The sequence below is a fragment of the Meriones unguiculatus genome, chromosome 7 (assembly GCF_030254825.1).
Source record: "Meriones unguiculatus strain TT.TT164.6M chromosome 7, Bangor_MerUng_6.1, whole genome shotgun sequence".
Lineage (NCBI taxonomy): Eukaryota > Metazoa > Chordata > Mammalia > Rodentia > Muridae > Meriones > Meriones unguiculatus.
Window position 1 is genome coordinate 33,514,360 of NC_083355.1, and position 15,319 is coordinate 33,529,678.

General features: G+C 40.5%; 1 protein-coding gene across 1 annotated transcript; it reads right to left on the reverse strand.

The window, feature by feature from the left end:
• Positions 1-2,318: 2,318 nt before the first annotated feature.
• On the reverse strand, positions 2,319-15,290 carry Ska2 (spindle and kinetochore associated complex subunit 2). The gene is made up of 4 exons (XM_021626890.2): positions 15,158-15,290; positions 9,151-9,237; positions 7,297-7,473; positions 2,319-3,793 (listed from the first exon to the last, which is right to left on the reverse strand). The coding sequence occupies exons 1-4, from the start codon at positions 15,188-15,190 to the stop codon at positions 3,728-3,730; spliced, it is 363 nt and encodes a 120-aa protein (XP_021482565.1). The 5' UTR covers positions 15,191-15,290; the 3' UTR covers positions 2,319-3,727.
• Positions 15,291-15,319: the final 29 nt, after the last annotated feature.

A 15,319-nucleotide genomic window follows, 5' to 3' on the forward strand; every position in this document is an offset into this window, starting at 1 on the left:
GCATCTCAGCCCCAGCCAATGATGTACAATCAACCCCTAAACCTCTACCCACTTCCCCAAGGTTTACATAACCCTTATTCCCCCAAATGAGCTGTTCCACTGAAAACCCTCTTGGAGAAGGCAGCTTCTCCCCTGGCACTCACCTCTAAACTGAGATCGTGCTAACCCAGCCTGCTGGTTAAACTGCATTCCTTCCAGCACCGCTGCAAAATGGAGGTCTGGATACCCCAAGGCCAGAGGGAAACCAGCATGGCAATTCCATAGTGTGAATTTTATCCCAAAAATTTGTGGGGGTCAGGTGTGGTGGTGCATGCCTTTAGCCTTTAATGACTAGGCAGAACATGCAGATCTCTAGGAGTGACACGAGCCTGGTCTATGTAATAAGTTCCAAGCCAGCCAAGGCTACACAACCAGACTCAAAAAGCAATCAGAAGTTTGTGGTAAATAGTACGGCACTTGGGATTCTCAACAAGATGGAGAAATCCTTGCCCTTGCATATAATAGATCACAACACTACAAATACATATTAAAAATAGCCTATCACATATTTACCTAACAACCCAAAATGTTTAAGGAACTGTTATCAGGCTAGTTCAAATAGTAAGAGATTAAATTAAATAAATCTGCAATTATTTAGGGGGTCTTTGATTACAAGTACAGTCATATTGTGGTTAACTTAGGCAAAAAATAAATTTGTAGTTGGCCAAGTTAAGGTCATGTGTCAGAACCTGGGTTAGAAAGTCTGCTATCACTTGAGAGCTTGAAGCAGATTGAGAATTTGAATGTTGTGGTCAAGCCTATAGCCTAAGACCACATCTCAGAAAAACTGAGGCAGAACTGAGGGGCTTTATTCCATCCTGTCCACAAGACACAACTCCCATATTACTTTTATAACTTATAATGACATCAATTATCAATAAGAAACTGAGCAAAATCATGGTGTATCCATTCAGTGGTTACAAATGTTAAAAAGAATATTGAATGTATGATGTATGTCATGAAATAATAGATTTAAAATGACAAAACAAAATACTACAGTACAATGTATGATTACTGACCTGTTTTTTTAATTCAATGTGACTACATATTGAAATTTCTAAAAATGACTGCAGATTACTTCTGGAAAGTATGCATTATGATTGTAAATATCTTAAATACTATTGTAAGTTAAAAATATAAAAACACTGAAATAACAGCATAATTTGAATTGTACATAATATATTAACAAATAATAATTCTAAATTAAAATAGTAATGAAGAAAATGTAACATGGAGATTGGATACTGTGACCAATTTTAGGTATAGATAGGTGGATGCAACTGCATTAAAAACATTTTTAGTTCCAGCTAACAGAAGAGTGGCCACTGATGAAATTACAGAATGAACAGTCTAAATGTTCCAACTTAAATATCCAGGTAGAGATGTTTTACTAACAATATTGGCCTAGGGCTACAAGTTATATTTGAATCACAAAGAGTCCTGAGGATTGAAAGACAAATGTAAGGGGGAAAAAATGCACTTGCTGGGTTTTGCTTGAAAGTGAGTTTTGCAGTATAGTCCAGGCTCACCTGAAACTTGATGACCAGCTTGATCCACTGTCTTCTTAACTCTTCTCGGCCTACCTAAGACTGTTTTCTCTGCATTTCTCAGTATGTTCTTTAAGCTGGTTGCTGTGGTGGTAGCAACCTCATACCACACATGTGCCTGGCCATCATATACCATATACTGCTCTCAAAACAGTAACCTATCAAGGCTGGGTGAGGTTGCACAGCCTTTAATCCCAGAGCTCAAGAGGCAGATTTCTGTGCTTAACAAATTTCAAAGCAGGTATGAAAATTTCTTTCTGTAATCCCAGCATTAAGAAGACTGAAGATTATCTCCAGTTCCAGGTCTAGAGTGAGATCCTGTCTCAAAAACAAAATAGGACCAAAACAGTTACAGCTAGGGCTAGGGCTAGGATTAGGATTAGGGTTAGAGTTAGGATTAGAGCTAGGGAAGAGTTACAGTTAGGGTGGAGAGTATGTGGAGTGCATCCGAGTAGCTGCCAGAGGGTCTTAGGTAGTACTCAGTTATTTGTTTATGAGGGACTGTGCAGGAAGGCACGAGAATATGCACACTCATGAAGCTGTGTTCCCACCCACACACTCATTCGGGTGTGAGTGCTCTTCCAGAGAATCTAGGTTCAATTCACAGAACCAAGATGGCAGCTCACAACTGTGTAACCTCCACTTCCCGGGAATCTGACAACCTTTTCTGAACTCGCTGGGCACCAGGCACACACATCAGGCACAGACAGAAAGGCAGACACAATGCCCATATACATAAAATAGTATTTATTTATTTGAAGGAGACAGGGCCAGCCTTTGATCACAGCACTCACAGCAGAACTGCTTCGCCTGCCTGGTCTACATAACATGTTCCAGACCAGCCAGGTCTACACAGTAAAATCCTGTCTCAAAATGCAAACAAATAGGTGAGCATGGCTTCTCAGCCCTATAATCCCAACACTAAAGGGCTGAGAAGACAGGTCACCAAGGTCCCTAGACAAGCCTGGACCAGAGTACAACTCTGTTTGAAAACCACAAAAATAAATAAGGAGATTTAGGGATATATAACTCAGTGGTAGATTTCATCCTAAGAATATGTGGCTCCTAGGTTAGAGTGCAGAACCACAAAAATATAGTGAAACTGATTTACACACACACTGGATAGAGGCAGATAAGTCTTTCAGTGATTTCAGTTTTTTATCTTTCATGTAGAATGAATTACAAAGCTAGACTGAAAGATAATATATTATTGCAATACCAGATGGACAGTCTAAAAGAGCATTTGAAAACAAACACATGATTGCAAGGAATGGGAAGAACAGAAAAAAATTTTCACAAAACAGCCTATTATATATATTAGATTTGGGCAAATACTGGATATATACACACAACTAAAAATGTGTTATCTTTAATTTACATTTTCAAAAAATAAATTATAGAGTAGGGCCGTGGCTCATTCGGCGCACTGCTAACCTGCACGATGGTCTGGTTAGATCCAAAGTACTACATAACCAGACGTGGTGACTCACACTACTAATCCCAGCACTCAGGAGGTGGAAAAGAAAGATTATCCTCAGCAACAGCAATTCTGAGACCAGCCAGGAAGACATAAGACCTTGTCTTTTAGAGTGAGAGAGAGAGGGAAACAACACCCTGTGTGATGGTACACACCTTTAATCCCAGGACTCAGGAGGCAGAGGTAGGCATCTCCAGGGTTCAGTGCTACTCTGGTCTAATAGTGAGCTCCAGGGCCAGCCAGAGCTACATTGCGAGACCCTGTCTTAAAAGAAAACAACACCTAAATAATACAAGTATTTTGCTGAAACTGACTGAAATGTACATACTCTTTTACAAAAATCCCAAAACACCTAAAATTATGCCAACTATACAAAAAGAAAACATTTAAAATAATATTAAGGGATTTCAGACCTGAAACCACAAACTTAACTGTGGGTATCAATATTTAAATCTCTTTATTCCCATTTCATCCTTTTGGCAATTATCTGTATATCTACCCTTCTTACAATTTCCTCTCATATGACAAGCATCACGATCCTGTCACTCAAGGAAAATCTCATTGTCCTTATCAGCTCCCCTCTGCTCCCCAAGACATCTTGCTGAATTCCTCTGGAATTGATCCTTTTTCCATCAGAGTTCCTTTTTAAAATTCCATCTCTTCATCAGTCTGGCATGTGAGACTTTAATAGCTCTGTCACAGCCTTCTCTTCATCAGTCAGTAGAGTGAGCTAGAAAACAAATTACAAAAGGCTCATTGCAAAACCTTCAAAGGTTAAATGACTTCAATTTTGCTTTGTTGCACAAATTTTTTCATAAGCTTATATTATATATTTAATCATAAAACTTGAATAGCAAGGGAAACCAATAGCTATTTGGCTATTTATATACCATGGTTAAGCTTTCAAAGAACTTGCAATTAGGCTGTGCAAACAAAACCAGGAAATCAAACAAATAAAGGACTATTGTTTAAAAGAACTAGTTAATGCTTGGATACTATATTTGGAAGAGATTTGGACCAAAATACTATGAAATTTTCCCAGAGAAATAAGCTTGTACTAATATTGAAGACCTCTATCTCAAAAAACATTCTAAAAATAAATAAATAAGAAGCTGCACAGCGGTAACACACACCTTCACTCCTAGCACTTGAGGCAGAGGCAGAGGCAGAGGCAGAGGCAGAGGCAGAGGCAGAGGCAGAGGCAGGCTACCCTGGTTGAGTTCTAGAACAGCCAGGGCCACACAGAGAAACCGTGTCTCAAGGGAAAAAAGAAAAGAAAAGAAAGGAGCCAGGGTGAAAAAGAAAGAGCAGGAGTACTGATAGGTAATAAGAATGGATAAGAAACAGCAGAGGTAACTATCCACTCAAAGCAGGTAGGGCAAGAGCCGAAACAAAAGGGATAAAATAAACTCCAAGGGATTTCCACAGAACACCAAAACGTTGGCAGAGAAAAGGGTTATACAGGAAAATGACACAAGCTACAGGCCCAACTTCTGAAATAGTTACAAACCGGCCTAATTATATAGGTCATCTCTAGAGAGACGGTCAGATCTGGAACATGACAGAACGACAGAATCAGCATTCCAGGGTAGCTCTGTGCAATAGAACTTTCCACAATGCTGGAAACAATCTGCATCTGCACTGTCTAATCAGGAGATGATGAATTGAATTCTCAGGTTTATGTCAATACGTTTTCATTTACACAGCCACATGTGGCTACTGGATAGCCTAGTTCTCCAACACCTCAGAACTCCAAGCAGCTGGTTTGATGGATCAAAATTGGCCCAATATGTTCTTATGTAGAAAATTATAAGCACTTTGTCTACAACCAAAACAGCTGCAGAACTCTTCTGTTTCAATGAAGGGAATGATATTTATGTGGCAAAACATGTTCTCAATAAATCCCTGTTAGTTCTAAGATTACTAGGCAAAAGTTCTCAGAACAACAATTAGTAAGTACTCAAAGGCTTTTTCCTAGAATTAAGGCCAACTTAATCAGTCTGAAGTTTGAAGTAACTATTTTTGTTTTGCTTTTTAATTTTTTTTGGCTGGGTATGATGGCACATGCTTTTAATCCCAGCACTTGGGAAGCAGAGGTAGGTGAGTTCAAGGCCAGCCTGGTTTACATAGCAAAGTCCAGAACAGCCAGGACTATATGGAGAGACCCTGTCTCCAAAACAAACAAAAATGTATTTTTATTTATGTGTATGTATGTCTGTGTGAATATATACTATGTGTACAAGTGCCCAAGAAGGCAGAAGAGATTTTTAAACCCCTGCAACTGGAGTTGTGATCAGCTATAAGCTGCCATGTGGGTGCGGGGAAGCAATCTTGGATCTTCTGCAAGAGCAACAAGTGCTCTTAAATGCTGAGCCATTCTCAAATCCCTGTAGTGATTTTTCTTAACACAGATTTTTTTAAAGCACCTTTCAATGAAATCTCACACACTCTTTTAAAGCCTTTCTTATTTACAATTACTATATGTTTGTTCTAAAAGTTTTGTGTTTTTGTCTTTTGTCTGTCCTGAGACAGAATCTCATTCTGTAGCCCATACTGTCCTGACTTGGCATCAACACTGCACTTTGCAGGCATGACCACAATACCCAGCCTCGTTATGGTACAAATCTCTCTAGTGTTAACCTATATAACTGAGTATATTTAGGCCTCTTAGAACTTTCTACGTATTCCTTTTTCCTCCACTTTCTCTTCTGTTCCTGGCTCCCTACTTATTAAGATTAATAATCTAAATGTCCTTTGAATACCGCTAATTAAAAACATTGTGTTACCTTTCCTAATGAAAAGTAGCTGTCAGTGGTAAAGATTATAACAAATCGGAACAGTTTTACTTTCTGTTGCACATAAACAGCCATTTGCCTTAAGCAGACTTTGTTGTTCTTCATGCTCACAAAATAAGTTATTATAGAGCATTTCAGTAAATCTTCAGTTAAATGGAGCCTTTGACTTTATTCTCAAACACGTATCCCTATTACGGATTTTTTTTTTTTTCGACACAGGGTTTCTCTGTAGCCTTAGCTGTCCTGGACTCACTTGGTATACCAGGCCTTGAACTCAGAGATCCACCTGCCTCAGCCTTCCTGAGTACTGGGATTACAGACATGTGCCATTGTACCCGGTTTGAAAAAATATTTTTTAACTTGAAATTCCTTTACAAATTCTATTTTATACATGCCTTCTCTTCCTTCCCTCCTCCCCCAAAAAAATCTCTTTCTGGTGATACTGAGGGTCAAACCCAGGGCCTTACATAAGCCAGTCAGTAACCTACAACTGAGCTATAGACAGCTGAGTTGCATGTCCTTTAAGCTCTAGGTTGAAAGCTACCTTTGGCTATAAAACCCTTAAGATTTATAACTAAACTAAATAGGTGTTAGTCCCTTTCATTCACAATTAGATAACAGACATTTTGACAATATAAGTATTTCATTAATCTACCACCTTTAAACTTGAGTGTCAATAAATCAGAAGGCCAATAATTTCAATAAACTTTAAAATCCCATTTTTGCTATTTTTAATTATGTGTCTGGTGTATGGTGGCACATGCTTTAATCCCAGCATTCCAGAGACACAAGCTGGTAGAGCTGTAAGAGTTAAAGGCCAATCTATTCTATAAAGCCAGTCCCATAGCCGCAAAAGCTACATAGTGAGGGCTTGTCTCAAACGGAAATACATAAAGTTAATTGTGTGTATACATGTGGGTGCCATGCCCCAAGAGACCAAAGGAAACAAATCCTTGCAACTACAGTTAACACAGGTTGTGACCTGTCTACCATGGGCACTGGTAAATACTAGATAAAGACCTTCAGTTTTATCTAGGATGTTAATTAGTACTGGCTTCTCAAGATTTTTAACATGTATCTTTATGTGTATGAGTGTACCTTGCATATAGGTCTGTGTACCATGTATGTGCCAGGTACTCATTGAGATTAAGAGTGCATTTGCTTTCCCAGAACTAAAGCGACAGCTGTTTGTGAGCCATAATGTGGGTGCTGGGAACCAAACCTGGGTTCCCAGAGCAAAAAGTGCTTTTATTCACTGATCCATCTGTCCACCCTGACCTTGAACTTCTGAGCCTTCTCTTCTTCCAGCCTGCTCTACAAAGCGAGTTCTGGGACAGCTAGAGCTACACAAAGAACTACTGTCTCAAAAAACCAAAATAAATAAATTAAATTAAATTAAAAATCTTCAAAAATCCAGCCTGTCAACTGAACACATTACCTCCAAGTCTGTTTGCTTTTGTAGTTCTTGTATCATGGCCATTGTCTTGCTCAAAGTACCACAAATTCGGCTCTTGATCTCTTTTTGTTCAACAGAAACTGGCTTAAAGCGTGTACATAAAGAATGATATCGAGACTTTATTGCTGACAGTTCCTTTAAAATTGCAACTGCATTTTTCTACATCAGAAAAAAATATATAAGGTTAATTTATATTAAATGATGTTGTGGAAAAATTAAACTTACTTTTTAATTAATATTTACAATACCTTCTACAACATACATTTATTTGGTCGCTACTGTCTTACTACGCAACCCTATTTGGCCTAAAACTTGCTATGTAGACCAAGCTGACCAGAAACTGAGAGAGAGCTGCCTGCTTCTAGGTATTGTGATTAAAGGTGTACACCAACATACCCAGCTAAAGGACCTAGCCTTGTTTGTGTACACACACACAAATTATAATATTCAAAATTTTAAAGGAAATTCTGACAGTGAATCAATATGGACGAATCGTGTGTGTGTGTAAGCACCCATACCTTGGACATACCTTGGAGGTCACAGAATGACCTCCACTTTCATGGTAAATTTTCTCCATCTACTGTGGGTTTCAGGGATTTGGACTCAGGTTGTAGGTCCTGCTTGGAAAGCCCATAATCTAGATGTCTTGAAGACATTTATGATGACTGAAAATAACCCAATCACAAAAGAACAAATACGGACTCTAGAGTAGTAAAATTCACAAGGGCTAAAAGTAGAATGAGGATTGGAGTTGGGTAGGAGGGATGATGGAGGGTTACTGTTCAATGAGTACAGTATATTAAGTGTGGAAAGATGAAAATGTGCTGAGATAGCCAGGCAGTGGTGGCGTAGCCCTGTAATCCCAGCACTTGGGAGGCAGAGGTATGCAGTCTCTGTAAGAGGCCAGCCTCCTCCTCTAAGGAGTGAGTTACAGAACACCCAGAGCTACACAGAAAAACCCTGTCTCATTTAAAAAAAAAAAATCACGCACACAAAAACAGAAAACTATACATGCTATGTAAACAGAGCTCAGATGCAATGGGCATGCACTGCATCAGGTACTTGGGCTGAGGCAGGGGGACCTTGTTAAGCCCAGAAATTGAGACCAACCCAACCAACACAGTGAGTCTTTCTCAAAATTAAAGTTAGTAATTCCTAAGCAATGTAACCTTAAATAGTGTTCTAGTTTGCTTTCTATTGCTGAAATAAAACACTGACCAAAATACTGTCTGGGAGGGAAGGGTCTGTGTAGCTCACTCATCCCGATCATAGTCATACTAAAAGGTGGTCAGGGAGGGAACCTGGAGCAGGAATGAACAGAGGCAATGGAGGTGTGCTGCTCATCACTTGTTCAGACTGCTTTCTTTACAACTCAGGGCCACCTGCCCAAGGATGGAATTGCCTATGGTGGGCCGGGCCATCCCCCATCAATCATTAAAAAAAGAAAATGCTCACACAGAATTGCTTACAGGTGGATCTGATAAGGACCTTTTTTTCAATTAAAGTTGCCCTCCCAGATGACCCTGGATTGTGTCAGTTGAAAGAAGAAGAAAACCTACTACATAATTTTATGCAAAAAAAAAACAATGTTCACATCTATAATTAAGCAAACTTAACAGCATATCATCTTCTCCAAAGAACAGCATGACTACTCAGCCTTCTGCCCTCAAACTAAGAACCACTATTCTAGGAGTAGAAATATTCAGTCTTGGCACTTTGGAGGCTTCCTCCTGGCTTGTACCTTTGAGTTCATTAACTGTTTTTAAAAGTTAGCACATAAGCCAGGTGGGGGGGAAAAAAAGACCAAAACAGAAGATTTACTAATTTCCCAATTACCTCTCCTGCTGAATCTGAGTGATTAGTCTTGATTTCATATTCCAGCCTATACTGAATGTAATCCAAATCAGAATCAGCTTTCTGGAACTAAAAAAAAACAAAAAACAAAAAACCAGTACACATATATTATTCAGTACACAAAATTACTCATTCTTTTTATATTTCTGAATATTTTAACAATATATACTAAACACTCTAAACTTACAGATATAAAAAAATATACAAAAACAAACAAGCAAAAGTATATAAAGTAGCAAACAATGTCCATAATACTCTACTAAAAATTTAAAACTATGCTGGACGCGGTGATGCACACCTGCAATCCCAGCACTCAGGGAGACAGAAGCCAGCAGATCTGAGTTCCAGACCAGCCTGGTCTACAAAGCAAGTCCAGGACAGCCAAGGCTGTCCTGGAAAAAAGAAGAAAACAAACAAACTTAAAACAGGGATTTTTTTGGATGGTGAGATGACTTGGTGAAGATGCCTGTGGTCAAACCTGATGAGTTCAATCCCAAGATCCACATGGTGAAAGGAAGGAGTTAAGCTTTTTGTTGTTGTTGTTTTGTGACAGGGTTTAACGTAAACCAGGTATACCTAGGGCTGGCTATAGCAGGAAATGAGCTTGAAATCCTAATCTGCCGGTTTACCCCTCTGGAGTGGCTGGATTTACAAGCCTTTGTGCCTGCATTATCCTACTTCAGAGAGTGTTAGGGTCCGATCCCAGGACCTCTTGCAGGCCTCACCAAGCTACATTCATCCGCACCTATGTGGCGGAATTAAAGAACTCACACAAATTGTACTTCTGACCGTAACACATGTACCAGGACATGTGCTCCACTGCACATACACATGAGCTGTGTGTTTAGGGCCATGTTAAATAGATTACAATTTAATGTGGGAGCACAGGCATGGTGGCACACACCTGGGTTCCTGGAAATCTATAGATAAGGCTGGTTTCAACCTCATAGATCTGCCTGCCCCTGACCCAGAGTGTTGGGATTAAAGTCGTGTCACCGCCATGCAGCTGATTTTCACAATTTCTTACAAAATCAAACATACATTCACAGTACATCCCATTTCTTAGTATTTACACAAAGGAAATAAGTATGTCCACACAAAGACAATTCTTCTAATGACTTTATTCAAAACAGGCAAAGCCTAGAAATAACCCAAAAACAAGTTTATCCAATGGAATACTACTCAGCAATAAAAATTAATCAACTGTCAATGTATGCAACAAAGATAAAATGACAAAAGCAAAAACTTACTTACAGTAAGTGCAAAAAGACAGATACTGTATTAGCCCATTCATAAGAAATTTTAAAGAACTATTGTTTGAGAGGAAACTGCAGACAGGCACAAAAAAAACTTTTCAATATAATGAAATGTTTTTTATCCTAATAGTGGAGGTAGTTACATGACTGTATACATTTGCCAAAACTCATCATGCTGTACACTGTATAATTTTTTAGTTTTACTTATGTAAAATATCCATTAAAACTTATTACCAGGGGCTAGAGAGATGGCTCAGCAGTTAAGAGCACTGGCTGCTCTTCCAGAGGTCCTGAGTTCAATTCCCAGTAACCACACGGTGGCTCACAACTATCTATACTGGGATCTGATGCCCTCTTTTGGCATTCAGGGGTACATGCAGACAGAGTGCTCATATACAGAAAATAAATACATATTTAAAAAAAGAAAAATTACCAAAGTGATGACTTTGTTTGGGCAAAATGGTGTATGTGTGACACACTACAGCTTCCACAACAAGATTTCTTTTTCATTCTATCTTTATTTTCTTTTCTTTTTGGGGAGAAGTTGCAAGAGAGGAGGGCAGGTACAAAGGGACAGAGTTGAGTGCATGATATAAAATCCACAATAATCAAAAAGGTTTTTTTAAAAAGTGGTGATTTATATTTTATAATAATAATAATCGAGCAGTTCTAAGTTTTAAGATTTTGTTTTTGTATGTATGCATCAATGTGTGTCTTTGTATCTGTATGCCTGCAGAGGTCAGAAGACAGCATCGAAACCCCTAGCATTGAAGTTATAGTGAGCGACTTGTGAGTCCTGGGAAGGGAACTAAGGTCCTCTGTAGTATTTTAGTCCCTTTCCTAAGTTTTAAATCTAAGCATTTCCTATATAACACCAAAATTAACACTTAAGATTTAAAGTTTTGCCAAAGTAAATAGGTATGAAAGACTGCTTATCACTTACCAACCAATACAATGTAGTGAGACCTAAGAGAAGCCAGACTCATCCAAGTCTGTTACAAAAGGAAGCAAATTACAAAGTACTATTCATTTAGTCAAGGCATAACTTTAAACATTCAGTGATAGATTTTTCAGTGCAATACAGTAATGAATTTTTAATATTACAATATTGTTTCAAATGATGACTTTTAAAAATTATACTCAGTAACAAAATTACAGTTTTCAGTACTGAAAGTCATAGAAAAATTTTCACAAACACTATAAGACGAGAACCAAAAAAAAGGTGTACAACCTGCTTTCGGATGCTTTGACAATACTATTGCACTGCTAGCTGTAAAGTACAGTAGTGCAATAAAGTCAGAGCATTCGTTAGCAGTAGTGAGCAGGAAAGGAATGGAAGTCCAGTGTGCAAAGTTTGGCTGGAAGACATCCAAAACCTAAAAACATTTATACCATTTTTTGAAGGACAAAAGACATAAATAGCAAAGTGATAATTGGTTTTGAATGACTAGCCTGTAAGTAGCAGCATTCAGACGTGAACATACACAGATGTAAAGGAATTTTGCAATATGTCCTGAGCCTTTCGAAATTAACATGGCCATCAGTAATACGTTAGGGTTGATTAACAGAATCAGCTGTAATTATTACTGAGGCAAATGTGTGAAAAAGCATTTCTGTTCCCTGCTGAAATGTAATGTTGGTTAACTCCTCTTCCAAAGCAATTGGTTACCTACCATAGAAAGCAAAAGTCTTTTGAGAAATTACTTCAAAGAAAACAAATGAAAAGGACTGGACAGAATTAAGAGCACTTGTTCTTGCAGAGGTTTGGCGCCTGAAAAAAATCATGAAGTTCCAAGGGATCCAATGCCCTCTTTTTTACCTCCTTGGACACAAGGCTCATGGACACATACATGCAGGCAAAACACTCCTAATAGAACAAATCTTTAAAAAGGTAGAAAACAAATAAATCTCTCAAATCTCTATTCCCAATAAATCTCTACAGGATCTAATACACATGTGCACACACACAGAGAACTTAAATCTTGTGCCTCTTTAACTTGTTTACTGAGGGCTATTATGAAGAGGAAAGAGATTATCAGGGAAGCAGTATATTCTAAACAGGATATTAAACCAACCTAGGCAAGAGGATTTTTTTAATATTTCACTTTAACTCTGAAAATATCCTATGTAGTGAAGAAAGGCATAACCATTCCCTTCAAACTTAGAAATATCAAGAAAACCACGAGAAGGATAAACTAAAGTTTCCTTAAAAGTCAAATGTGAACCAAGAAACAGAATCCAAGTATCCTATTGCATTACCTTTTGTTAACAATCCCCACTGGTGTCACAAAAGGAGGGCAGGAGACAAATACCCCTCACCACTAAGGGAAGGGAAGATGCTAGAGAACAAAGATTACCCTACAATGAGCTTATTCCACCATCAGTAATGTTGATTGATGCAAAATACATTCCCATTATTTTCATTGGCCTTCCTTTAGTTGTCCAGTTGAGCTACTTAGATTAAACCTACTAAAAAATGGACTCAGATTCAGAATAACTAGGATACTTCAACAAATCCTGGGCCACAAAACTCAAATTTGGGAATATTTAACTCTGCTACCCAAGCATTGGGTTTTAAAGACAAATGTTTAAAAAGCAAATTTAATTTTCTAAATTAGATGTTAACACAAAAGAAATATCAAAAAATTCATTAAGATTAGACTTTTCACAGAGTGAGGATAACTATTGCTTTTACAAAGTTAGTGTGCACTCCTACTATATATCTAAGGGCTTCTTAACAAATCTTTTAGGTAATATAAAGGTAGTAACAGAAGATGAAATAAGAAATCATTTTTCTGTGGCTTAAAAACAACGCTGTTTCAACGTACGTTTCTTTTGAAAAGGAGCATGGCAAATGTGAAGAAGAGATGTCTCCTGCTGTCTTGTCAATGAAAAGCAGTTAATACTGAAAATCATGATAAAAACGTTATTTGTTTTCCAGCCCTTGATTATGAAAAAAAATCAGTAACCTGGAAAAAGTAAATGCTATCATGGATGTGCTTAAGAAAGAGTCACAAAGGGAAAGGCTACTTTCCTTTCATCCTCTGCAAAAGGAAAATTTAAAGCTACCCCATAATTTATACAATATCTAAAATTCAGCGACCTCTTAACTCCCTAAAACTTGCTTTTCTCAGGATGTTTACTTGCGTTTTCCTGATTGTACTGGAAAGGCTACATAAAGCTTAGAAATTGATCAACCAACTGGAGAAAACAACCTGTTAAAAACAGCCTTTAATAAGCAAAAAATATTGCAAAGGATTTCCTAATTTGGGGGAAGAACAAGAGAATTTGCATGCCTGTTGATATACTCTAACCACAATATGTAACATTTTGTGTGTATTTTTAATATGGTAATAATATCACACACACACACAAGAAAAATCCTTAAGTCAAATATTCATTTTTTCAAGATTTGGAAAGCTGCAAAAATTTCTTCTCCCTTTTCCCCCTTCGATCCCCACACTCCCCCCACCCCCAACAAAGAAAGTTTAAAGCACAACGTTAAAGCATCTGAAAGCCTTCTAGTAGAATGTTGGAAACACCTGAATTAACGCCAAGAGAAAAGAAACCCAAGCCTCACACTTTCTGCGGTGGCAACTGGGGGAGCTACCTTCCAAGATCACCCCAAAGTCCCTTCCAAGGCACAAGTTACACACTCAAGATTTTTCAGTAGCACAGGAGAGATAGTAGCACAGACATAACCGATACCTAAGCAGAGGGGGAAAGGGCAGATGACGAGGAAGAGAGAAGAGTTTTACTTTTTAACATTAATCTTGTTATTTAAAGGAGAGGGGGGTGGGGAGGTGACGCAAGGATTCCTCCACGTTCTGTATTTCTGAGGACGCTCTTCCAATCTGGAAGCGGGGCGATCGTGCAGAAGAGGCCCGAAGACAGACAGGAAAACTAAGAAAAAAGGCGCGGCGATCAGGCAGGCGGTGCAAGGGCGGGAACGGAGCGAGCGCCGACGGGGGACCCTCGCCGAGGACCAGCAGGGCCCCCCGGCCGGGCGCCCGGGGCTCGGCAGCCCCGCCAGCGGCCGCCGAAGTCCTTCCCGCCGGGTCTCCCTTCTCGAAGGAGCGAAAGCCGGCGGCTCGACAGCAGCAGCCCCGGCCCGGCGACGCCGCCCGCGCTGCAGGCTGGGTCCCCGCGGCTCGGCCCTCGCCCCTCCGAGCCGGGCCCCGAGCCCGCGGGCAAGTTTCCCCGTGCGAGGCCAGCGTCCCCCTGCGGGCCGCGCCAGCCCGGGAGGCGGCGGGGAGCGGAGCCCGAGCGCCCCGGCGCCCGATCGCCCTGGCGCCCCAGCACGCCGGCCCCGCCTCGTCCTCCACCTCCCCCTCCGCGGGAAGCGGGGTCCTCTCCCCTCCGCCGAGCGCTTCCAGGCCGCTCCGTTCCCGTCCGGGGGAGGCGGGCGGAGGGGCAGGAGGCGGCGTCCATCCCGGTGCGGCTGCCGGAGTCGGCGGGGAGGCAGGCGCGGCCCCGCGGACTTACAAAGGCCCCACACCCTCCGCATCTCCCGCCATTTCCCTCCCGACTTCCCCGGATGTAACCCCTTCCCCCGCGGCGGTTAGGAGACCGAGGCGGCGGGGGCTCCCCTTCGCCGCAGGAGGAAGGACCTCAATTCGGGTCCCAGCCTCCACCACCCAGGTCCCCGGCGACTCCAAACTGCGCCTCACCCTCTAGGTCTTTTGCGGGGAGAAGATGAGCTACCCAGGAGGTTTCCTGCACTCTCCACTCACCATGAGTTCCAGCTTATCGACCTCCGCCTCCATGTTGAATAGTTGACATTCCTCAGACCGCGGAGGGGCTTAAGCTGCAAGTCGTGCTAGCACTGAGGGTCTCTATTGGACAGCTGTCACTCAACGTCTCGCGCTCATTGGCTCGTCCGTTCCGCCGGCGCC

Bases quoted from the DNA above. Each gene is read 5' to 3' on its own strand.
- Ska2 (XM_021626890.2), bottom strand. From the start codon at position 15,190: ATGGAGGCGGAGGTCGATAAGCTGGAACTCATG. The intron at 9,238-15,157 runs GTGAGTGGAGAG...GTTTTTTTTTAG, and splicing joins TCGATAAGCTGGAACTCATG to TTCCAGAAAGCTGATTCTGA. The intron at 3,794-7,296 runs GTAATGTGTTCA...TTTGTTTTCTAG, and splicing joins AAAAGCAAACAGACTTGGAG to CTCACTCTACTGACTGATGA.